At 58.1% G+C, this 23,784-nt stretch overlaps 2 protein-coding genes across 4 annotated transcripts in view; one reads left to right on the top strand and one right to left on the bottom strand.

Annotated features, from left to right (window-relative positions):
* AP2A1 (adaptor related protein complex 2 subunit alpha 1) overlaps nt 1-19,183 on the top strand; it is a 32,607-nt gene extending 13,424 nt beyond the window's left edge. Inside the window, exons 5-24 of one of the 2 annotated variants that reach the window (XM_039250222.1) lie at nt 7,570-7,699; nt 8,063-8,164; nt 9,154-9,262; nt 12,453-12,603; nt 12,977-13,145; nt 13,265-13,402; nt 13,580-13,762; nt 14,263-14,360; nt 14,534-14,765; nt 14,855-15,022; nt 15,097-15,260; nt 15,576-15,641; nt 15,987-16,043; nt 16,169-16,251; nt 16,372-16,461; nt 17,592-17,715; nt 17,806-17,922; nt 18,013-18,082; nt 18,267-18,401; nt 18,745-19,183. In XM_039250222.1, coding sequence (XP_039106153.1) covers nt 7,570-7,699; nt 8,063-8,164; nt 9,154-9,262; nt 12,453-12,603; nt 12,977-13,145; nt 13,265-13,402; nt 13,580-13,762; nt 14,263-14,360; nt 14,534-14,765; nt 14,855-15,022; nt 15,097-15,260; nt 15,576-15,641; nt 15,987-16,043; nt 16,169-16,251; nt 16,372-16,461; nt 17,592-17,715; nt 17,806-17,922; nt 18,013-18,082; nt 18,267-18,401; nt 18,745-18,822 — 2,464 coding nt within the window. In that variant the 3' untranslated portion in view covers nt 18,823-19,183. The remainder of the gene's footprint in view (nt 1-7,569; nt 7,700-8,062; nt 8,165-9,153; nt 9,263-12,452; nt 12,604-12,976; nt 13,146-13,264; nt 13,403-13,579; nt 13,763-14,262; nt 14,361-14,533; nt 14,766-14,854; nt 15,023-15,096; nt 15,261-15,575; nt 15,642-15,986; nt 16,044-16,168; nt 16,252-16,371; nt 16,462-17,591; nt 17,716-17,805; nt 17,923-18,012; nt 18,083-18,266; nt 18,402-18,744) is intronic. The other variant, XM_039250229.1, reaches the window with a different exon arrangement.
* On the bottom strand, nt 18,963-23,689 carry FUZ (fuzzy planar cell polarity protein). Of its 2 annotated transcripts, none has more exons than XM_039250423.1 (11): nt 23,375-23,687; nt 23,050-23,171; nt 22,689-22,773; nt 22,505-22,573; nt 22,206-22,310; nt 21,229-21,426; nt 20,992-21,087; nt 20,603-20,709; nt 20,462-20,526; nt 20,308-20,382; nt 18,963-19,449 (listed from the first exon to the last, which is right to left on the bottom strand). In XM_039250423.1, exons 1-11 carry the CDS (start codon nt 23,483-23,485, stop codon nt 19,223-19,225), a joined length of 1,260 nt encoding a protein of 419 aa, XP_039106354.1. In that variant the 5' UTR covers nt 23,486-23,687; the 3' UTR covers nt 18,963-19,222. The 2 variants fall into 2 exon arrangements, 1 of the variants encoding a protein (XP_039106354.1); XR_005531460.1 differs by having other exon boundaries at nt 19,361-19,449; nt 20,603-20,746; nt 23,375-23,689.
* Nucleotides 23,690-23,784: the final 95 nt, after the last annotated feature.

Genomic DNA, 23,784 nt, shown 5'->3' with positions numbered 1-23,784 from the left:
AGCCAAGTTTGAGGGTCAGCAAGGTGTGTCACCTGCCCAAGGTGTCCTCACCAGGACGTGGGGGTAATGCTGGGCTTAGACCCTGGTGCAGCCCCCTGGTTCTCGTGGTTCAGCCTCACCAAGCCAACTCGGTGGTGTGAAGCAGCCTCCCCAACAAAGCCAGTGGGCTGTCTGTTTGATGAAGTGACCTTTAATGTCTAGTATAGAAGAGGTGGTAACTGTAAGCTATGTTGGTGACAGCCCTCCAGGACTTCTGCTGCTTGCTTCATTCATTCATTCATTCATTCATTCAACAGACATGTACTGAGCAGCTCCTCTGTGTAAAGTGTGTTGATTGGGGGGGATATAGTCGTGACCAGAAATAGACACTGTCATCATCCTCCCAGCCATTCATGGTCCAGAGTGGGAAACAAACTTTGAATTATTGCAGGATGAACCGTGCACTTCCTCTGGGAACCATGCTGTGGGGCCCAGGAGCCCAGGAGGACGTTTAGCTGGGCGCCTGACCTCATCTTGGGGATGAGGGAGGGCTTCCCAGAGGAAGTGGCATCAGGCTGGGCCCTGGGCATGGAGGAGCGGTTGGCCGTGGAAGGGGGAAGGGTATGAGATGAGGGGCACTGGGGTCGGCCTGTGCCATCATCCTGTGGCGGCAGGTCATTCATCAAATCTTTTTTGAGTACCTTCAATGTGCTGGCACTGTTGTGGGTCTGGGGAGGCAGGAGGGAGAAGAGAGGACTTGTGCCCACCCTCAGGAAGCTCACATCCAGGGAGGGCACCCAAAGAGCAAATATATACATAAAAACTAAGATGAGTTCAGATAGTGATAAATGCTGTGAAGAAAACAAAACTGGGTAGTGGGCAGTGGGGGAGGGGGGCACAGTGGGGGTGTGTGTGGAAGCTACTTAAACTCATCAGGGAGGGTCTCTCCACGGAGGTAACTTGCAACTTGGACTGGAATGACGAGCAGATAGTTACTCTGAAGTGTTGGAGAATGTCCCAAGCAAAAGGAGCAGCAAGTGCAAAGGCCCTGAGGCCTGAGCTCTCTATACATTCAGGGAACCAAGAGATAGTCTCTGCGGCTGGGTGCAGTGAACAAGAGAGGGAGGGGAGTTTGGATTTTATTCTAATTGAAATGGGAGGCAGTTGGTGTGTTTTAAGTAAGCACATGACATGATTGTAGTTTTATTACTATTTTTTAAAGTTTATTTTGAGAGAGACTGGACAGTGTGAGTGGGGGAGGGGCAGAAAGAAGGAGAGAGAGAATCCCAAGCAGGTTCCACACTGGCAGCACAGAGCCTGAGACGGGCCTCAAATCCATGAAACCAGGAGATCATGACCTGAGCCGAAACCTAGAGTCGGATGCTTAACCGACTGAGCCCCCCAGGTGCCCCTGGATTTGTGCTTTTAACAGATCCCTCAGCTTGCTTTGGGGGAAGGCACAATGTATATTTCTCGTAACGTGGTGGACTAGATTCCTGACTGATGCTCTTGCTGAAACCCAACTATCAATGTTGGATAAAAGAAGAAAGGAAATACTCTCCAGTGTATTCACAGCTAGTGAGAAAATGAGCATACAGGCCACAAGCTAAGAGGGGCCCGGCCCTGGGAAAATGAGCAGAGTGCCAAAGCCAGGTTTTGCTTGGAGGGTGAACCTAGATACTGGTTTTGGGGCCCTGCGGCCTCTGGGAAAAGGATACAAAGTTTGTCTGAGGAGAAGCTCCAGAGGCCACACTTCAAAGTCAGGGTGACCTAGAAATAAATCCCCTCGGGGACTATCAGCAAAATTACCTGTTTCGAACCTTGGCTCGGAGCAGCCCACACACTGGTTTTCAGCCTGATTTTCCCCTACCTGGGCTGTCCACAGATTCTTAAGCCAAACTTTAAAATGATTTAAGCTGGTAGTAGCCCAGGCCTGACAGAAGCAAACCAGCCTTTTCTGGAGAAGCCCACCTTCACTACAGGTGAAGCTCCAAGTTAACATGAGTAATGCACAATCGAAAATCACTAAACACAGGCCGTGTAACACCATGAGGGAGAACCAGCAGAAAGGAAACTGAAAATAATAGTTGAATTGGAATATTCATATATGATGCAAAATAAATACGTTTAGTATGTTTCAATAAATAAGAAAACAGTCGAAAAATGGAAGTGCAAGCAGATTTGGAGAATATTATTTAAGTGGTCTGCTTTAGCAGCTGGGTAGACAGAGTAGATGTAGCAAACAGGCAGCAGAAATGATGAAATTCACCAGAATGCAGCCCAGAGAAATGAAGAGATGAAAAATTTAAGAAGAGAGGTTAAGAGTCACGGAAGATGGGGCACTTGGGTGACTCAGTTGGTTAGGCGTCCAACCCTTGATTTCGGCTCGGGTTCGGGAGTTCAAGCCCTACATCAGGCTCTGCGCCGACAGTGGGGAGCCTGCTTGGGATTCTCTCTCTCAAAATAAAACAAACATTAGGGGCACCTGGGTGGCTCGGTCGGTTAAGCATCAGACTTTGGCTCAGGTCATGATCTCGCAGTTCGTGAGTTCCAGCCCCGCATCAGGCTCTGTGCTGATAGCTCAGAGCCTGGAGCCTGTTTCAGATTCTATGTCTCCCTCTCTCTCTGCCCCTCCCCTGCTTGTGCTCTGTCTCTGTCTCAAAAATAAACTATAAAAATTTAAAAAATAAATAAAATAAACAAACACTAAAAAAAAGGTCATAGAAGATAGAGAAGGTCTAACAATGCCATTTAGAGCTCTAGCAAGAGAGAAGGAAGAGAATATGATGAAGGTGTTGTTTGAACAGGTAACGGCTGAGAATATCCCAGAACCAGTGAAAGAGGCCGATCCTCAGAATCAAGCAGCTCAAGAAACCATTAGCAGAGGGGCGCCTGGGTGGCTTAGTCAGTTAAGCGTCCGACTTTCGCTTAGGTCATGATCTCGCGGTTCGTGGGTTCAAGCCCCGCGTCGGGCTCTGTGCTGACTGCCAGCTCAGAGCCTGGAGCCTGTTTCAGTCTGACTCCCTCTCTCTCTGACCCTCCCCTGCTCACACTGTCTCTCTCTCTCTCTCTCCTAGAAATAAATAAAAAATATTTTAAAAAAAAGAAAAGAAACCATTAGCAGAACTAGAGACTTGGGGGGGGCTGGCGGGGGTGGCAGCGGGAGTGGGGAGACACAGAGGTGTCCGTTGCTGTCCAGGTCAGAGCCGCCAGTGGCTGGGTACGTTGGAGAACTGACTTCAACAGGACGGGTTACGTGGGGGAGGGGGGCGAGAGAGGATGAGGGTGAACGGGTGTGTGGATGATGGACTGGGGAGGAGCAGGGACTTGAGAGGCAGTAACCCAGCTGGGCTTGGCCATGTGGGACGTGAGGTGCCTGCCAGCCATGTGGGCAGAGACGTCCCGTGGGCGGCCAGACCGCAGGGGGTCGAGGCTGGAGAGCGAGCGTGGGAGAGTCGAGTGCAGAGCACGAGAAATGGACCGTGGGCCACACACATCCTCTCCATGGTTCTCATCACCACGTTAGACAAAGGAAAAACAGGCGCGTGAAACTTATTTTAATATTTTAATTTAACCCAGTCCTTCTAAAATATTTTCACATTGACCCTGAATCAGCGTGAAAATTATCCTTGTAATCGTTTGCGTCATCACCACCCATAAGTGTGTTGTGCGCACACACGTCTCTGCTCGGATTCTCCTCACTTCCTGTGTCCAGCAGCCACACGCTGCTGGGGCCACCGTATGGGACAGTGCAGGATGGATGGTAATTAAAGCCGTGGCCAGAGGAAGTTCCTCGGGGAAGATGTAGAAGGGGCGTGGAGTGACCTAAGGCTGAGCCCGGGGGTGGCCCGGCATATCTCAGCCTGGCCAGGGAGTTGGGGGAAAATGTAGAACGGGCTGTGGGTCGGGACTAGAAGAAACCTTCGTGGAGGACAGAGTGGTCAGTCGTGACAGATGCTGGTTTCTTTAAGATGAAGACAGGCATGGGGCGCCTGGGTGGCTCAGTCGGTTAAGCTTCCAACTTCAGCTCAGGTCCTGATCTCAAAGTTTGTGAGTTTGAGCCCCATGTTGGGCTCTGTGCTGTCGTCTTGGAGCCTGGAGCCTGCTTCAGATTCTGTCTCTTTCTCTCTCTCTGCCCTTCCCCTACTCGTTCTCTGTCTCTCTCTCAAAAATAAATAAACATTTAAAAAAAAAAAAAAAAAGATGAGCACAGGCAGATACCATTGGCTTGGGTGAGACCCGAATTGCCGGCTGCCCCACGCAGGGAGACCTTGGTGCCTGTGAGGGCCGAGAATGAGGCCAGTGTGACAGACTCGTGAGCAGAGGCCATGTCCCAGTTTCCCACAGGGAAGTGGATGCCGAGGTTGTGCCGCACCAGAGTCGGGCCGGGCCGGGCTGAGTGCTCACTGGTCTCTCTCGACACCCGAAGCTTGGCCTTGACAGTGACTGGAGCACAGAGGAAGGAATTTTTTTAGGTAGATTTGGTTTTTTATTCGATTGAAGATAAAATCCATGTCACTTCAAGTTCACTGTTTCAGCTATTTTATTTTTAGAAAAATTTTTTTAATGTTTTATTTATTTCTGAGAGAGAGACAGACAGTGTGAGCAGGGGAGGTTCAGAGAGAGAGGGAGACACAGAATCTGAAGCAGGATCCAGGCTCTGAGCTGTCAGCACAGAGCCTGACATGGGGTTCGAACTCACGAACCGTGAGATCATAACCTGAGCCAAAGTCGGACACTTAACCGACTGAGCCACCCAGGCGCCCCTGTTTCAGCTATTTTAAAGCATACAATTCAGTGGGTTTTAGGATATTTACAATGCTGTGCAGCCACCACTGCTGTCTTACTTCTAGAACGTTTCTTTAACCCCAGGAAGAAAACCCCACGCCTGTTAGCAGTCGCTCCCAGTTGTGTTTCCCCCTCGCTCCAGGCGACCACTGATCTCGTTCTGTCGCGTTGGATTTGCCCACCCTGGACACATCAGATGAACAGAAGCGTCCAATATGTGGCCTCTGGTGTCTAGATTTTTTTTTAACGTGGCATAATGTTTTCGAGATTCCCCCATGTGGTATGAAGCTGGCCTTCTTTCCTTTCTACAGCCCGATAATAATATTCTGCTGCATGGAGGGACTGCGTTTTATTTATCCATCAAAGTTTCCACCTTTTTTTTTTTTTTTTTTTTTACCATTACGAATAATGTACAAATACATAGTGTGAGCTTTGTTTTCAGTTCTTTTGGGTAGATGCCTGGGTGCGGGATTGCTGGGTCACGTGGTGTCAGAGTGGGGCGCCTGGGGGCCTCAGTCGGTTGAGCGTCTGACTCTTGATTTCAGCTCAGGTCGTGATCCCCACGGGTCATGGGATTGATCCCCATGTTGGGCTCCAAGCTGAGCGTGGAGGTTGCTTGGGATTCTCTGTCTGTCTGTCTGTCTCCCTGTCCCTCTGCCTCTCTCCCCGACTTAAGCATGTACTCACTCTCTCTCTCTCTCTCTCTCTCAAACTTAAAAAAAAAACAGAAAGGCAACAGAAAAGAACCATTCCGGCAGAATTCCCCTCCATATCCTTCACATCCTCTCCACCTTCCCCTGCCTCCCTGTGCCCTGATGGTCATTATTCCCACGTGCCCCCTTGTCCTTGGGCACGCACCCCTACGTTACAGTTTTCAGCTTTACCTACATAGCCGCACAGTGTCTGTTCATGTAACCAAAGTGATAACTAGCTCTTATTCTTCCGTTTGCTGTGCGGCCGGACGTTCCCTTACCCGTAGCTGGAGGTGATGGTACAGGTCACCTCCCTCGAAGGCTCTGATGAGGGTTCCTGTGTAGAAACAGCTAGAACAGAGCATGGCCCGGGGTCAGGGCTCGTGACACATGGGCTGTAACGATGGTAAAAAGGTCATTAATGGAGCGCCACGGGGACAGACCTTCTGCCAGTTTTGGTTTTAATTTGATGAGTGTCAGTCAGTGAACCTTCTCGAGCTGTCACCTTGAACACGCGTGTGCGCCCTTCCCCGGGGTGGGTGTCCAGGAGCACATCGCAGGGCTCGGTCCACATCACTCCCTGGGGCCTGCGGACCAGGGGTGCCCCTCCCCCCACCCTTCTCCGTAGGGCCCCCCACTGTGTCTGCACACCACCACACCCCCCCACCCCCCGTCCCTGCCAGCGCGCGTGCGTCTGCCTGTCTGATGGGAGCACATGAGCTGCTCTGTCGCTGTAGTTCGTGTGTCTCCTGCACGTCCAGGGAGACGTCTCTGCACCTGGCCTTCGACTCTCGCAGGGACTTCCCTCGGTGCCCTCAGCCCTGCCTTTGGTTGGGTCCTCTCTGGGAAACCCTTCACCTTGAGGCCGCAGCCCGGGGGCCCAGGACAGCTGCCCGCGCCCCCTCTGTGCTCCAGGCCGTGCTGGCTGCTGGCCCACGGTGCTACTTCCTCATCCCCCAGCCCCTCGGGGAGGGCCAGCGGCTTGCCCCAGAGCCGCGCCCCACGAGTCAGGACCCCAAGCATGCGCCTCTGACCCCAGTGCCTTGGTTTGTCACAAAGAGGAGATGGACAGGGGCTCCTGGGTGGCTCAGTCAGCGAAGCGTTTGACATCGGCTCAGGTCATGGTCTCGCAGTTCATGGGTTTGAGCCCCACATCGGGCTCTGCTGACAGCTCAGAGCCTGGAGCCTGCTTCAGATTCTGTGTCTCCCTCTCTCTCTGCACCTCCCTTGCTCACTCTTAAAAATAAATAAACATTTATTTCTCTCTTAAAAACAAATAAACATAAAAAAAAAAAAGGAGATGGAGGAGCTGGGCATGCAGCAGTGCTGGGCACAGCGGAAGGGCTCTGGGCAGTAGCTGTATCGCTGTCACCTCAGTATCAGTGCCCCCCCCGAGTGGTCACCTGCACCTCTGTCTCCCGCTGGGTGACAGCAGGGCCCCTGACACCCTGCATGGTCTGGCCCCATCCCTCGTGCCCCATCTCCCGGCCTCTCCCTCTTGATTGCTCACTCGCTCTGTGGCCACACACGGGCCGCTGGCTGCCTCGGGGCTGCCGCACAGCCCGTGCCCTTGGCCTGGGATGTTCTGTGTGGAGATTTTCTGGTTTTGAGGTTTTTGGTTTTTGTTTTCTCATTAAATTACCCAGTTTTCCATTCACCTGGCACCTGAGCAGAGAGGTCTTCTTCCCAAATAGCGTTCCCAGTCCTCATACCTGCGCTACTTTGTGCCACAGCACTGAACACGGACAGTGCCTGGTGTGTGTGCCGGGTACTGACCGCCGCCTAGAATGTAAGCTCTGTGGGGACAGGCGTTTGGGCCAGTGTGTCCACCGGTCCCTGCAGAGTGCCCGCGGCACGGCGCGTCGCCCGGCAGGGCTCAGTGTTCCGTAAGTGAACAAAGGCGCACGGCCTGGTTGTGCGTTGTGCGTGGCCCTGACAGTGACCCTGTGTCACTGAGATGGAACCCATTTTGCAGATCAAGATAGCAAGGCCAGATTGGATCCCTGGTCCCCTGGTTCTCCCCACCTCTTGCCAGCCACCCCTCCTGGGAGGGGAGGTCTGGGCCGCTGGGGTCACACTGTCCTCCCCCCCCCAAATTGTGTCCCCGCAGGGACAGCATGGACAGCGTAAAGCAGAGCGCGGCCCTGTGCCTGCTGCGGCTGTACAAGGCCTCGCCCGACTTAGTGCCCATGGGCGAGTGGACGGCCCGCGTGGTCCACCTGCTCAACGACCAGCACATGGTGAGGCCCCTGGGGACCCTTCTGCCTCGGACGTCATGTAAAAGCCCAGGGAGCCCCGCCTCTGCCCGGATTGCCACCTGGATGCCCAGGGACCCCCGCCTCTGTCCCTGCCTTGACTCAGGCACCTCGAGGTCTTGGTCCAGTGTTCTTAGTACCTGTCACCCACCCAAGTGTCCAGAAACCCCCCAGGTCAATCTCTGATACCTCCCCCCCACCCCCGACTGCCCAGGGACCCTGTCCAGTGTCCCCAGCACCAATCACCCACCCAGCCCTTGAGTCTCTGCTTTCGGCTCCACCGCCTGGACACTTGTTCCCAGTCTAACGGCCCCCCATCCCTGACCTGCCATTTGTCTGTCTGTGCAGGGCGTGGTCACGGCCGCTGTCAGCCTCATCACTTGTCTCTGCAAGAAGAACCCGGACGACTTCAAGACCTGCATCTCCCTGGCCGTGTCCCGCCTGAGCCGGGTGGGTGTGGTCTGGGCGCTGGCCGTGGGGGGGACGGCTCCCATAGAGGCTCTTGGGCCTCCTCCTTCTCCCCGAGAGGCGTCCCAGCGCAGTGGTGATGAACTCGGGTCTGAGCCGGGTTCCTCCCGGCGCGGCCACTTCAGGGAGGCTCCACCTCCCTGGGCCTCATTTACCCACTCTGTTCCGAGGGGACCCTCCCAGCGCCCGCCCCACAGTGTAGCTGCTGCCCGTCAGTCTCTAATGTTAGTAGGAGCGTCGGGAGGTGAGAGCGGCCCTCCTGATCCCCCCGCCCTGTCTCTTACTTTCTCCTGCTTTTCCTGCGATTCCTCCCGTTTCTCTTCCCCTACGTCTCCCTCCCTCTCTCCATCTGCACGTCTACCACCTTTGCCTGTGTCCTGGGAAGGCGCCCTGAGGCCTCCAGGAGCTCCCTGTCCTGGTCGGGGGAGGGGCACGCGGCAAGGCAGACAGCCTGTCCCAGATTGTCATAAAAGGGGTGATGTGTGCTGTCACAGAGGTAGTACAGGGCACTGTAGATCCCAGAGGAGGCACTTAACCCAGCCTGGCACTCCAGGAAGGCTTCTCAGGAGAGGTGATCCCTGAACTGAGACGGGAAGTGAATACGAACATTTCCCTGGGCAGGTAAGGGGAGGCCTGGGTTCTCAGGCAAAGAGAACAGACACACCAGCTCACTCAGTTGTTTGCAGGTCTTTTTCTTTTTTTAATTTTTAATTTTATTTATGTTGGGGGAGAGAGAGAGAGAGAGAGCTCGGGAGGGGCAGAGAGGGAGAGAGAGCATGCCCAGCAGACAGCAGCACTCCCTGGAAAACTCGATGAGTCCCAGCATAGGTCCCTCGCTGCATGCCCCCCAGCTTCCTCCCTCTCCTTCCCCGACCTCAGATTCCTGCACCGCCCCCCCCCCCCGCCAGGAGGCAGTGTTACTCTGGCCCGCCCTTCCCTGCCCAAGCCTCACCCCCTCTTCCCACCCCCAGATTGTCTCCTCAGCCTCCACTGACCTCCAGGACTACACGTACTACTTTGTCCCTGCGCCCTGGCTCTCGGTGAAGCTCCTGCGGCTGCTGCAGTGCTACCCGCCTCCAGGTACCACCGAGTCCCCCACCCTACCCCCCAACCTGGGATCCGGGGCCTCTGACCCAGTCGTGGGACGGGGGGGCTAGGCGGAGGGCCCGTTGGGCCTTCTGCAAGGCTGCAGGGGTGGGGGGCAGCCCAAAGAATCGGACAGCCCACGGTGTTTGCTGATCTCCTGCTGCGGGCTCAGGTCCCTGTGAAGCCACACTTGCATTCCAGCCCCGAATGGAGGGGCTGTTGTCACAGCCGCTTTATGGAGGTGGAGACCGAGGCTTGGGGAGGGGAGGTCCTTGCCCAAGGTCACCCAGCAGATCAGGGGGGTGATACCAGGCCGTGCTGTCTGAATTAGCATGGCTCTGCTAGGGGTGTCCATGACCTTGTCGCTCAAGGTCACGGCCATGGTGTGGACGATGTGCCTGTAGCGAGCCAGGTAATGCACCGGGGGTGTCTGTGTGCTCCCAATAGAGCTCGTGATGGGGAGCCATCCCTACGGTGTGCAAACAGGGAAACTGAGGCTTGGAGAAGCGACATCACCTTTCCAGGCCCAGGCTGCGACTCAGAGGTGGAGCCTGACTCCTGCCTCCTCTAGCTGCAAATCCCTTGCTCCGCGTACGGGCCGGGCCTCCCCCGAGCTCCCCTTCCCTCAGCTGTCTCACCTCACAGAGCGGTTTTGAGGGACCCTGTGGCGAGGTGCTCAGCACATAGTGGGTGATTGATAAACCAGTTCCCTTCAGTTCAGCCAGGGTACCGAGCACCTGCTATGGCCTGAATCTTCACAGCCAGCTGTGTGTGTGCAAGTCTTCGTGTGTCTGCGTGTCTGTGTGCAGACATGCACGTGCTAATGGGCCGTGTGACGTGAGTGACACCGAAGGCCCCTCCCCAGCCGTGAAAGCCAGCAGTGAATTTTACCATGTTGCCCTGGGGAAGTTCGTGCCCTTTCTGGGCCTCTTTCTCATCCTGGAAGGAAGAGCTCAGGCAGATCTCTGAGCTCACCTCCATCCCAGGAGCCCGGCCATCATTTCGGGGTGTGCCCAGAGCACGCCCCTCACCTACTCTCGCCCTCTCTGCGCTGTGGGAATTGTAGCCATGACCCTGAGCGAATGGTGCTGGGCAGGAGAGGCTGTCTCCTGTTGATTTACAAGGAACTTTTTTTTAGGTTTATTCATTTATTTAGAGAGACTGAGACAGCATAAGTCAGGGGTGGGGCAGACAGAGAGGGAGGGAGAGCATCCCAGGCAGGCTCCGCGTTGTCAGAGCAGAGTCCGATGTGGGGCTTGAACTCACGAACCCTGAGATCATGACCTGAGCCAAAACCAAGAGTCGGATGCTTAACCCACCGAGCCACCCAAGTGCCCCCTATTTACAAGAAATTTTTTAAACCGTGTATTATGAAAAAATTTCCAACACAGACAAGTAGAGCATCCCCATTCCCTGGACTTCACATTTTGCTGTGTACACGTGCCCTTATTTCACTCTTTTTCTTCTGAAATATCTCGAAGTCAGTTACAGACGTCGTGATATTTTTACCTCTGAGTATTTTGTTACATGTTTCTACAAACTGTAGGCATTTTTATTCACAGCAGCAATTCTGTGGTCACACTTAAAGCTAACAGTGGCTTCCCAGGGGCTCAAATACCCAACCGCAGCTTTCCCTGATTTTCCCCGGCATCCTTCACAGTCTGTTCAGACTAGGATCCAATCAAGATACAAGCACTGAGGGAGGCCTGGCTGGCTCAGTCAGTGAAGCACGAGACTCTTGATCTCAGGGTCATGAGTTCAAGCCCCACGTTGGGCATAGAGATTACTTAAAAATAAAGATTTAAAAAGAAAAAAGAAAAATTTAATTATCAAATTTAATTATATCTCATAAATCTGTCTTAAATCTGGAAAAAATGGTCCCTTTATTCTGACCCTGGCTTTGACCCCAACTTTTTATTATGAAAGACTTCAAACAAAAAGAGAACTTGTGAGAACTGAGTAGTGGACCCCTGAGCTCCGCCCCCGCCCTAGCAGAGACCGTTAATGCTTCTCCTCGCGGTCTCGTTGGCTTTGTTCTCACAAACACACGCTCCGTTCCTTGACATAAGTTGCAGAATAACGCTCCCCTGCCCCAGATCCCCCCGAACACCTTTCGTGAGACCTAGAATGCCGTGCAGAACCACGGTGCCCCCCGTCACACCTGGAAGGATTCAGAGTCTCTTCACAGGGGCGACGGCTGTCTGGGCACCGTTCAGACCACCCTCGCTGTCCACAGCTTTCTGTGTATGGCTTAAAGAAAGAAAAAATACAGTCTAGGAGCCTGGCTTAAATTTCATTAGGTGTCTGTCCCTGTTTGTGGCCTGGAATAGCCCCCCACCGCCCACCCCCCTCACTACCTGTTTTGGAAGAAGCTGGGAGAGTTTTGCCCTGCAAGGGCATCCTGCATCCTGGGTTTGGCGCATAGCTGCCTCGTGTCCTTTTTGTTCCTCTGCCCCGTGAGCCGCCTGAGACCTTGGGGTGTGACAGCTTTCACTAGAACGCCTGACAGCTCTTCTTTTTTTGTTTGTTTATTTAATTTTTGTTAATGTTTATTTTTAAGAGAGGGAGAGTGCAAGGTGGGAAGGGGCGGGGGGACAGGAGATCAAAAGTGGGTTTCTGATAGCGCAGAGCCCGACGCGGGGCTCAAACTCATGAATTGCAAGATCATGACCTGAGCCGAAGTCAGACACATAACCGACTGAGCCCCCCAGGCGCCCCTTGACAGCTGCTCTATCCGCATGGTGCTGCCTTGCAGTCCACAGAATGGCGGTTATTGGTATTTCTATGAGCCTCTGGTCCGTGTCTATCTGTCTCAGGCACTCAGGCCACTCCTTGGGGGAGACCCCAGGTTCCACAGTGTCTCTGGGGAAGGTTTCTGGAGCTTTCTTTGTTCTGTGAGAACCCTGAAGAGTGTCAGTGCTGCAGAAGGGAAGACTGAGGCTCACTGGGGTGGGAGTCAGCACCGAGCAGGACACGAGCCCAGGTCTGGAGTCGTGTCCTCTGTTGGCTTGCGGCCACACCCACTCCCTGCCCCTCAAGTCCCCTGGAGATCAAGGACGAGCTTCAGGGAGCAGAGGCCCCAGGCCACAGCTGCAGGGCCCATACTTCGGTGGAAGATGAGAGCCGTGGGCTGGTCCCTCCTGAGCCAACAGCTCAGCCTGGGACATGTCCTCCGCTTCCCCAGAGGACGCTGCCGTGAAGGGACGGCTGGTGGAGTGTCTGGAGACCGTGCTCAACAAGGCCCAGGAGCCACCCAAGTCCAAGAAGGTCCAGCACTCCAATGCCAAGAACGCCATCCTCTTCGAAACCATCAGCCTCATCATCCACTACGACAGGTGCCTACCTGGGGGCGGGGTGCCCAGACCCCTGCGTCCTGGGAGAATGGGTCTGGGGGTCATGACTTCTGCCCAGACTGGTGCGGGCTCCCCTCCTGGAAAGTAGCATTCCCGAGTCTCTTCACATGGGCCCAACGGCCCAGATGCCTGGGTTGCCAGGAGGCGTCAGGATGGGGACGGAGGGTGAGAGTTAAGACCCAGATTCTGAGGGTGACGTGTGGCTGGCCAGCCGGGCCCAGGTCCCCCAGCTACTGCTCACACGCCCCCACCTCGCTCCCGTCTCTCTCTCTCTCTCTCTCTCTCTCTCTCCCTCTCTCCCTCTCTCTCCCTCTCCCTCTCTCTCTCTCTCTCTCTCTCTCTCTCCCCCCGGCAGCGAGCCCAACCTGCTGGTGCGGGCCTGCAACCAGTTGGGCCAGTTCCTGCAGCACCGGGAGACCAACCTCCGCTACCTGGCCCTGGAGAGCATGTGCACGCTGGCCAGCTCCGAGTTCTCCCACGAGGCGGTCAAGACGCACATCGACACGGTCATCAACGCCCTCAAGGTACGCCACGTCAGAGCCCGCCCCACACACTGGCCGGGATCTCTCCCCCCTGGCAGAGGCGTGGGGCTCGGAGGCCACTGCGGAGCCTGGAACACCCCCCTCCTGCCCTCCTCCCTCAGACGGAGCGGGACGTGAGTGTGCGACAGCGGGCAGCTGACCTCCTCTACGCCATGTGCGACCGCAGCAACGCCAAGCAGATCGTGTCGGAGATGCTTCGGTACCTGGAGACGGCGGACTACGCCATCCGCGAGGAAATCGTGAGTCTGGGAGGAGCTGGGCCCCTGGATCCCAGGGAGGAGGGGCCCTGGGTTCCGGATACCTGGGGTCTCCAGCGGGTCAGTGGTGAGCCTGGATCCGGTTATTGTGCACTTGGCCCCTGGGGGGGCACAGGCGCATGCATGCTCCCATGCCCGGCCTTGCCCCCCGGCTGGCAGGTCCTGAAGGTGGCCATCCTGGCCGAGAAGTACGCCGTAGATTACAGCTGGTACGTGGATACCATCCTCAACCTCATCCGCATCGCGGGCGACTACGTGAGTGAGGAGGTGTGGTACCGAGTGCTGCAGATCGTCACCAACCGCGATGACGTCCAGGGCTATGCAGCCAAGACCGTCTTTGAGGTCGGCACCCCCTCCTCACTTGCACAGTGGGACACTGAAGCAGAGCCAGGACAGCTGGCTGGGGCTGTGGGGCCGACCAGCCCGGGCCGCCATCTGGCTTCCTCCTCCTCAGAGCAGTGCCTTGGCTTCCCTGGGCCACCAGCGGGGCCGGGAGCCAGTGTGAGGGTCGGCAGGGCGTCGGCGTGGGCTACCCACTGTGTAGTCCCCGATCCCCAGGTTCTGGCAGGTTCCCAGTCCCTCTGCCCTGGGAAATGGGGGACTTGTGCCGTCTGGTTTTACCACTTGTGTGGGTGGCGGTGGGGTCTCACGTGACCGGTCTGTGCCTCAGTTTCCCCACCTATTATCTCCCCCCCCCAGCCCCCTCCCACACACACAGCACAGCATGGTGCAAGTTCCACAGCTTCCTAGGTGTACAGGGCTTAGGCCTGCGCCCGGAGCAATCCTGCGTCCAGGCGCACTACTCGTCGCTGTCGTCACCCGCCCTGTCCCTGCCTCTGCAGGCGCTCCAGGCCCCGGCCTGCCACGAGAACATGGTGAAGGTTGGCGGCTACATCCTCGGGGAGTTTGGGAATCTGATTGCTGGGGATCCCCGCTCCAGGTGAGGGGGTGGTGAGCACATGGCACTCCTGAGGGGTCTGGGGCTCAGGGGACCCCAGGAGTCTCTGGGACAGGGAGTCGCGATGGATGCCGCCCGGTGTGGCCTCTGAGGGGGCAGCAGGGCTCTGGGAGGGGGCGGGGAGGGCACATCCTGACGCGCCCCGCCCCCCACAGCCCCCCAGTGCAGTTCTCTCTGCTGCACTCCAAGTTCCACCTGTGCAGCGTGGCCACGCGGGCCCTGCTGCTCTCCACCTACATCAAGTTCATCAACCTCTTCCCGGAGACCAAGGCCACCATCCAGGGCGTGCTGCGGGCGGGCTCCCAGCTACGCAACGCCGACGTGGAGCTGCAGCAGCGTGCCGTCGAGTACCTCACGCTCAGTTCGGTGGCCAGCACGGACGTCCTGGTCAGAGCCCCGGCCCCCTTCCCCCCTGAGCCTTGACCGCCCTCTCCTCTGCCACCAAGCAGTCCCTGACCCGCCCTCGGCCCCGACAGGCCACGGTGCTGGAGGAGATGCCGCCCTTCCCAGAACGAGAGTCGTCCATCCTGGCCAAGCTGAAGCGCAAGAAGGGCCCCGGGGCCGGCAGCGCCCTGGATGATGGCAGGAGGGAGGCCAGCAGCAATGACATCAATGGGGGCGTGGAGCCCACCCCGAGCACTGTGGTGAGTCCCTAGGCCCTCGGGTTGGGTCCACCGGGCACTGCCCCGTCTCACCTCCACCTGCACCTTCCCTGCAGTCAACGCCCTCGCCCTCTGCCGACCTCCTGGGGCTGCGGGCAGCCCCTCCCCCAGCCGCACCCCCAGCGACCTCGGGTGCAGGGAACCTCCTGGTGGACGTCTTCTCCGACGGCCCGGCTGCCCAGCCCAGCCTGGGGCCCACCCCCGAGGAAGCCTTCCTCAGGTACTACCTGCCTGGGCCCAGGGCCGCCCCTTTTCCTTCTGCCCCCTCACAGCCCCCGCCTCCCTCCTTGTCCCTGTGCCTCTGTCGCCCTGGCTGCCACCTCCCGAGGCCTCCTTTCTCCCTCTGGCCACTCTGGACTCTTGACTGACCCTGGCCACACTGTGTCGTCCTTCCCCATCGCCGGGTCTCAGCCTGCTCTTCCTTCTCTCTTTCCCTCCTCCCTCTTTCTCTGTCTCCGGCCCTCTGCTGCCTCTCTGGGATTGGCTGCCTGCCACGCCTGTCTCCTCTTGTCTGCTCTGGGATTGGATGGCCCAGCGAGCTGGAGCCGCCCGCCCCTGAGAGCCCCATGGCTTTGCTGGCTGACCCAGCTCCAGCTGCTGAGTAAGGGGTGGCCTCAGGGTTGGGGGGCAGATTTGTGTCCCCCGGGAGGGATAGGGGACTGCGAGCTCTTATCAGGGGGTTCCTGATGAGCTGCAAAGGCGAGGATTTGGAGGGGAGCCAAAGTCGGGATTCTCCGATGCAGGGGCAGGGGTGGCGGCACACACCAGTGTCTGGTTCCCATTAGAGCCAGTCGCCAGTCTGATTGTGGGGTCCTTTGGGGGGAATCTGGGTATGTGGGTTCTGGGGTTCTGTCCTTTTGGGGGCTGCTGTCTCCCACCGTTAGCTCTGGGTCTTCTCCTCTAGCCCCCACCCTCTTCCCATCTCACTTCTCTCTCCACCTTGCAGCCCAGGTCCTGAGGACATCGGCCCGCCCATCCCAGAGGCCGATGAGCTGCTGAATAAGTGAGTCAGGGGCAGAGCTCAGGGAGGAGGGTGGGGACAGGTGGGGAGCATGGGGCAGGGCCCCGGCAGGCACGGCAGGCACCCGTGGCCTCCTGAACTCCCCGCCCCACCCCACCCCTACCCAGGTTCGTGTGCAAAAACAACGGGGTCCTGTTTGAGAACCAGCTACTGCAGATCGGAGTCAAGTCAGAGTTCCGGCAGAACTTGGGTGCGTCTACAGCTGGGGGGTTGGGGGTCGGGCAGTAGGAATGGGTTTTCGGCAAACCCTGGGCGTGGGTGGCTCCTGGAGGGTTTCAGATGGAACCCCGCCCCTCTGCACCCTCCACAGGCCGCATGTATCTCTTCTATGGCAACAAGACATCTGTGCAGTTCCAGAACTTCTCGCCCACCGTCGTCCACCCGGGAGACCTACAGACTCATATCCTCCCTGCCTGACCCAGCCCCCTCCCCTGAGCTTTGCCCCTCTGGGTCTGCCTTCCTGACCACCGGGAAGCAGACAGACCCAGGGTCGGAGCCCTGTTCAGTTGCCTTACTTGAAAGCCCGAGCACATGGTTACTTCTTTGAGGCCTAGTTAGTCTGATACTGGGGCAGCCTCTTCTCCCCAGGACAGCCCCCAGAACAGCCTACAGACAGGGAAGCAACGGGCTAGGCATGCCTCAGCTTGTCCCTGTCAGGCCTCTTTGACCTCGTCCTCCAAGGGACTCCATACGCATGATTCCAGTGCCTCCTGTGCTCAAGAGCCAGGTCTGGGGGTCTCGATGCTGACCAGAGCCTTCTGTGTCACCCGAGGCTGTCACTTGGCCTCTGTGAGCCTTCCTGTCCCCTTCTCATAGCCTTGTTTTGAAGACTGGTGTGGTTGGAAAATTCTGGAAGGGTGGCTGGCATAAAGGAAGGGGTCAGTCCCCTCTCCTTTCTCTGATAGCGGTTTTCACACCCATGAAGCTAGAGGTTAGACCCCAAAGCTATGAGGACCTTTTCAGTCCTTTGTCTCATTCATCGACATTTCCAGTGAACTCCTGGAGGCTCAGGTCTGTGCTGGGCATGGGGGGAGAGGTGCATAAGACTCCATCCTTGCCAACTTGAAGGGAGATGTGGTAAAGCTGCCGCCATTTTTGGTGCACCTTCCACATGCCAGACACCGATAAGTACTTGTCCTGGATTATTTCATTGAATGCCGACGACACTGTCCATTTTGCAGATGAGGCTGAGGTAAAATTGCTTGCCCATAGTCACGGAGGTGGTAAGATCCAGGATTCAAATTCAGGTAGCCACCACAGCTCCAGAAGGGCTTCCGCCCTATTAGGGTGTGACGTGCCACGATGGAGGTCGCTGAGCCCATGGTGGAAGGCCAGAGTAGGCACCCAGGGATTGGTCAGAGGTCTCAGGAGGGACTTTGGGCCTTGTAGTATGAGCCCAGGATGGCGGGACCAGCCTCTCAGAGGCCTGCAGGCTGGGGCTGCGGGGGACCTTCAGAACCATCAGGGGTTCATGGCCAAGACCGCGGGGACCTGCCGCCTCGTTCTGGCCTCCTTGACCACAGGCGCCACAGCTGGCGGTGCAGACCAAGCGCGTGGCCGCGCAGGTGGACGGTGGTGCGCAGGTGCAGCAGGTGCTCAACATCGAGTGTCTGCGGGACTTCCTGACGCCCCCGCTCCTGTCCGTGCGCTTCCGGTGAGTCGGGCGGGGCACTGCGGAGCGGGCACGGTCTCCTGGATGGGGGTCGGGGTCTGAGGGAGCCCTCCTTGCCGCCCCTCCCGCCAGGTACGGGGGCGCCCCCCAGGCCCTCACCCTGAAGCTCCCCGTGACCATCAATAAGTTTTTCCAGCCGACAGAGATGGCGGCCCAGGACTTCTTCCAGCGCTGGAAGCAGCTTAGCCTGTGAGCAGCGGGGGGCGGAGCCACGCCTGGGAGGGGGCGGGGCCTTCCCCGGGACCTGACTTGAGCTTCGCCCCCCCCACCCGCTTCCAGCCCCCAACAGGAGGCCCAGAAAATCTTCAAAGCCAACCACCCCATGGATGCGGAAGTCACTAAGGCAAAAGTGAGTGACAACTGAGCAACACAGCAGAGGGGTCCCGAACTAGAATCTGGCAAGCCATGCCCATTTTTCCGTGCCTCTGTGTCCCCATCTGTAAAGTGGGGCCGGTTCCCAGTGAACTAGCCCTCTACTGCCTGGTTGCTGCCGGATCTGGCGCCCTCTGATGGCTGCCCTTCTCCCTCCCCAGCTCTTGGGGTTTGGCTCTGCTCTCCTGGACAATGTGGACCCCAACCCTGAAAACTTCGTAGGGGCCGGAATCATCCAAACGAAAGCCCTGCAGGTGGGCTGTCTGCTCCGGCTGGAGCCCAACGCCCAGGCTCAGGTGAGTGGCGGTCTGGGAGGCGCCCACGACTGACGCGTCCCTCCCCTGCCTGGTTGGCATTGGCATTGTCTGTGTCCCTGTGTTCTTAATCACTGGCTTCCTCTCCCCTTCCCTCCTGATTTTCACCTCTCCGCATCCTCTCCACCCTTCTGGTTCTGGCTTTTGACCTTTCACCCTTTACCTCCTGTGTCGCTTTCATTCCTGCCTCCTGTCCCTTCGATCACCTTCCTGATCCCTTTGCCCCTTTCCTATTTTGTCGCCCGCCCTTGTACCCCCCACTCTTGCGGGCTCCCTGTCCCGTGCCTCCTCCCTGAGTCTGTGTCATCATGTCCCCCCCCCGCAGATGTACCGGCTGACCCTGCGCACCAGCAGGGAGCCTGTCTCCCGTCACCTGTGTGAGCTACTGGCCCAGCAGTTCTGAGCCCTGGACTCTGCCCCTGGGGACGTGGCCGGTGCCGGGCAGCCCCTAGGACCAAGGCAGCTTTGGTGGATGGGGCAGGGAGGGGACCTCCATTGGTGACAGGGAAGACCCCAGGGGTGGGGGGATGCCTGGGACCTTCCTCCGGCCTTTTGTATTTTTATTTTTGTTCATCTGCTGCTGTTTACATTCTGGGGGGTAAGGGGGAGCCCCCTCCCTCCCTTTCCCCCTAAGCACAGAGGGGAGAGGGGCCAGGGAAGTGGGCGCCTCCTCCCCTCCCACCCCACCCCATCGTAGCCCCTCCCACCCCCTCCCCGTCCAGGGGCTGTGTATTATTGTGAGCGAATAAACAGAGAGACGCTAATAGCAGAGTCTGTGTTCATGGCTCCCAGCCGCCCAGGGGTCAGAGGAGCGGGGTGAGGGCGTGCAGAGTGTGGGTGGCCAAGCTCCGCAGCCCATGGGTGGGGCTCTGGGCGGACAGCAGCAGCAGCAACCGCCGTGGCCCCAACTGCAGGGCCACCAGCCGCCATCCTGTTCCTGGCTCCTCGGGCCCAGACACCAGGTAGCAGGCTCTCGGCACCTGGGCCCTCTGGGCTGCGTCCTCTACCTTCTCCTCTGGTGACCCCGGCTCTGGAGAAAGGACAGGAAGGGCCAGGGTGACCAGCGGGGCCGGGACTACATCCCGGGCCTAAATACGGCTCCTGATGGGTGAGGGCCTCGTGGCCCCAGCTGGCTGCCAGCTGCCTGGAGAAGGCCATGGACGCCCCCCACCCTCCTTTCCCAGCCAGTCTCCATCCCCCTCTTCCCTGGGGACACTGTGTGCAGCCCTGGACCAGCCGCTTAGCAATACAGATCACAGACGCACACATGATGCTTACCAGGTACCAGCCCCAGCTCCCTTATGACCCTCTCGAGGACCCCGCCCCACTTTACGCAGGGGAAGCAAGTGGGGGGCACAGTCCTGTCCCTCCCAGATGGAGCTCTTCACCATTTTGCTACATCCATCGGGCTCTTCACTGGGGTTGTAGCGTCAGCCGAGGTCCCTCTAGGCCCTCGTGGGTTGCACGACAACTTTTCCTTCCTAATCTGGGCTCTGCGGATGCCCCCACCCCCCCCCGGGGGGCAAAGACTGTTGGCAAAGCCTGTACTTTGAACAGTACAGTGGAGTGTGTGGCCCTGGGAACCAGGCTGCCTGTGTGTGAATGCTGGCTCTCCGCTGCTTATCAGCTGAGCCTGTTTCCTCATCTCTACTGTCAGAGTGACGATATAACAGGAGATACCGCTCACCTGTGAGAATAAAGTGACCTATTCCATATACAAGGAGTCGGCAGGAGGTTCAGTCTGTGTTAACTGTTAGGATCGCCCAGGAGAGGCTGTAGGCTGGGAGCTCCCTGTCCCTCCCCATCAGGGTGGATGCCCTGTCCTCCCCTGTGTGATCGGAGACTCACTGTCCCATAGTGTGCAAAGAGGGCGCTCTCTGCTGCTGACCTGGTGGGAAGTGTGTGGCAGTGACCAAGGTGTAGAAGGAGCGGAGGAGGCGCCTACGCTGTGCAGGAGAAGGCTCTGGAAGGGGAAGAGAGACCGAGTGACAGACGGTTCCTCCTGGGCCCATGCCCCTCCTAGTCCCGCCCTGGTCAGTCACCTTGATCCCCAGAGGGCTCCACGGTGAAGAGGCAACGTTTCAATTCCAGGTGGAGAAGCAGCAGCCTGTGAGACAGGGGGTGTCACGGGCCAGGGAAGAGGGGATGAGAACCCCCAACCCGTGCCCCCGTCCCAGCCCTACCCGAGGATGTCCATGTGCAGGGGGAAGCCAGCGGGCAGCGCTCGGGGTCCCAGCGGCACGCAGGCCCGCAGCGGGTCTAGCACTGGCTGCCACCAGCGGTCCAGAAGCTGAGGCGGGGCCGGTGGGTGAGGTCAGGGGCGGGTCCTAGGGGAGGGGGCGTGGGCGGGGAGGAGGGGAGGGGCCCCAAGGGCGGAGGACAGAGGGGACCCAAGGAAGGGATGAGAGCGAAAGAGGGACAGGGCTGGCGTGAAGGTGATTGGAACGCAGTCCACAGGAGGCGGGGCCTACCGGAGGGACAGGGCTGACAGAGGGCGAGGTGGTGAGGGGGGGCCGGGGCCCGCGGGCAGTGGGTGTAATGGGGGAACATCGGGGACACGCCCCAGATTCACCTGTGGATCCAGCTGGCTGAGGGGAGGGCGCGGCCCGCAGAGCAGACACAGCTCCAAGCCCGGCAGCAACGTCAGGGTCAGAAGCCGGTGCGGGACCTGAAGCAGAAGTGGGGGTGGGGGGACAGGATGGACCGGCCGGAGCCCCTCCCCTTCCTACCGAAGCCCCGCCTCCTCACGTCTGGGCCTCTTCGTCCCTTCTAGCGCACCTGTCCCAGGCGCAGAGCCCCCGCAACTCACCGTGGGACTCCCGTGTGGCAGGTACACTGGGTAGTCGCGAGCGGCCTGAGGCGGCAAGGACCCCACCAGCCAGGGGAGCAGCACGGCCTCCGGCGTCCCCAGCCGCCACCAGCTCTCTGTCGCTGCGACCACCCGGCCCGACACGACCAGGCTGCCAAAGGCCGTGCCTGCTGCCTCGGCGAACCCAGAGAGGGCTTCCTGGATAAGGGAGGCAGGCCGAGTCAGGGGACGTGAGCAGGGGCGGCGATGATCTCCCCAGGTGGGCGAGGAGCGTGAAGAAACCGGCAGGCTCGCCTGCCTCGCCCTCCCTGGGCCTGGGTACCTTCACCTTCACATGCAGGTACAATCCCCAGGTCACACTGTAAAGTGCGATTAAACAGGTGAGGTGCCTGCTCCCTGGCCTGACACGTGCTACTGATGCTAATAATTCTAACAGCCGCAGCCGAGGCTCATTGAGTCCTACTATGTGCCAAGTACTGCAATTGACAGCCTACCCAAGCTCAGAGAGGTCAAGTCACCTGCCCAGAGTCACATGCTGGGAGGCGGCCATACCACGTGAATCAACAAGAGCAGTATTTAAGGAAGGATAGCTAGAGATTCACTGGCAAAAGGAACAGCGCGTGCCAAAGCAAGGAAGCTGGGAAGCTGTTGGGGTTCATGGGCCCCACGAGGCAGCTGGGTGAAGGTGGACTGGGGAGTTAGCAGGGTGAGCTCGTTGGTGGGTTTCAGATTCCACAGGTCCTCAAACACCGGGCTGAGGGGACGGAAGCTCGTCCTGAGGGTGATGGAAGCCACCAGAGGGGAGGGGTGGGGTCAGCTCGGGGTGTAGATAGACCCTTCTGGGGCCAAGCAGGGGGAGATGGAATGGAAGCCCAGAGGATGGGAAGAGGTTGAGGCAAAGGCCCAGGGGTAAGAGGTTCAGGACTAAGCCAGGGCCACAGTGACAGGTTCAAGGGTTCCCAAGGCAGCCTCGTTACCTGCAGGAGAGACCCCTCTGGAGGAACCACACAGTCCACACACTGGGTCAGGTCCCCGATGAGCTCAGAGTCCCCCAGGAAACTGTCGATGAGGCGGTAACTGGCCTAGCAGAGGGCAGAAGGAAGGAGCTTAGGACCCAGGTGGCCCCCAGATCTGCTGCCTCCTCTTCAGAAAACTAGCCCTGCTGGCCCTAGCTCTGGGGTCAGTTGACCAGGCTGCCTCAGGGGCTGCTGGGAACTGTAGTTTCCAAATATCAGCGACCAGGCAACCTGATTTCCATCACGTCCTACAGCCTCACCCTCAACTCCTTCTTCAGCCTCTCTACGTTGCGGATATTGGTCAGTTCTTCAAGTCCCACAAGAAGAACCTAGAAGAAACAAATAAGACAGGAGGCGCTGGGGGGTCTGGACTCCTGGTGTGAGGGAGGAGGATGCTGAGAACTCAGATTCCTGGGTTAGGGGAAGAGGGCTGGGGAGTCTCACCATGGCCCCAAACACCATGTGGAGGAGTCTCTCCAGCCTCAGCTCCGAGGTGCCCTCCTCAGATGACAGAACAATGAGGGTGATGCTGTGAGAAAGGAAACCGAGAAGCAAGAATGAGTCCAGACTTCGGAAACAGGGCAGAGAAGAGAGTAGAGCCTGCCCTTGACCTTGTGCCAGCTACATCTTTAGCCCGCCAGCACAACCTGCTTCTCATACAGAGAAACCCAGGGATCAGAGAAGGTAGCTGGCTTGTCAGAGATTCCACAGCCAAGTAAACAGCTGGCTTTGGAGACCTCGGGGTCATCTTCAACAGGGGCCATCACCCGGGCCCTGGGCCTGCCCCAAGGTACCAACTGGACACCTGTCATGGAAGCTTTTCCACACCACGGTCGTGTCCTCGGTCCTTGCAGAGCTCAGCTGCACCGCGAGATTCTGCCCAAACATGTGTACTCCATTGAGAGAGCCGATGACAGAGAACGGGAGCTGGGGAAAGGTTGGGGACATTAGACAGGAGCCCCCAACCCCCTCCTCTTCTGGGAACCAGGATTATTGGTCCATTCATTAAACTCTTGGCCCTCTAACTAAACTCAAGCCTGAGACTTCTCCAGACCCTAGTCCCTTGAAGACCCAGAGTCCCAGTGCCTAGCCCCCTTCTACTTTGGCGATCCAGGCGTCCCGGGCCCCACCTGCTGGCGGGCGGGGGCGCCGCCGCGGCTGCTTCGGCAGAACAAGGGGACTCCGCTGGAAGCCGCGAGGCAGAGCAGATGCACGGTGCCCTCCGTCCCCTCTTCGCCCATCTGGAACCCCCGCCCGTCCCCTCGTGGGGGCAGTCAGTGACCACCTTGGAGCATGCCCATAGTTAACGCTAAATCGGGAGGCCGGTCCGCCGTCCGAAGCCACCAGAGGGCGAGATGGGCACCTGATTGGCAGAGAAGTAAGTTCCCGCCTTCTTCCAACTCAAACCCACCATCAGTCTCATTCGAGCACCTCCCCCAAGCCCCGTTAGGTCCTCTTCCGCTCCAACCGGAAGTCGAATGCCCCAAACAAAGATGGCGACTCTCGTGCTTGAGCGAGGCTTCGTATTTCTCCCTGAAAT

The sequence above is a fragment of the Hyaena hyaena genome, unplaced genomic scaffold (assembly GCF_003009895.1).
Source record: "Hyaena hyaena isolate Hyena2069 unplaced genomic scaffold, ASM300989v1 scaffold_9, whole genome shotgun sequence".
Taxonomy (NCBI): Eukaryota; Metazoa; Chordata; class Mammalia; order Carnivora; family Hyaenidae; genus Hyaena; species Hyaena hyaena.
The sequence above is the reverse complement of the archived record's forward strand: the minus strand, read 5'-3'. Positions and strand labels throughout refer to the sequence as shown.

Bases quoted from the DNA above. Each gene is read 5' to 3' on its own strand.
- FUZ (XM_039250423.1), bottom strand. From the start codon at position 23,485: ATGGGCGAAGAGGGGACGGAGGGCACCGTGCATCTGCTCTGCCTCGCG. The intron at 23,172-23,374 runs GTGGGGCCCGGG...ACCTTTCCCCAG, and splicing joins GCGCCCCCGCCCGCCAGCAG to CTCCCGTTCTCTGTCATCGG. The intron at 19,450-20,307 runs GTCAGCAGCAGA...TCCTTTCTCCAG, and splicing joins TGCCACACACTTCCCACCAG to AGCCGGGGTCACCAGAGGAG.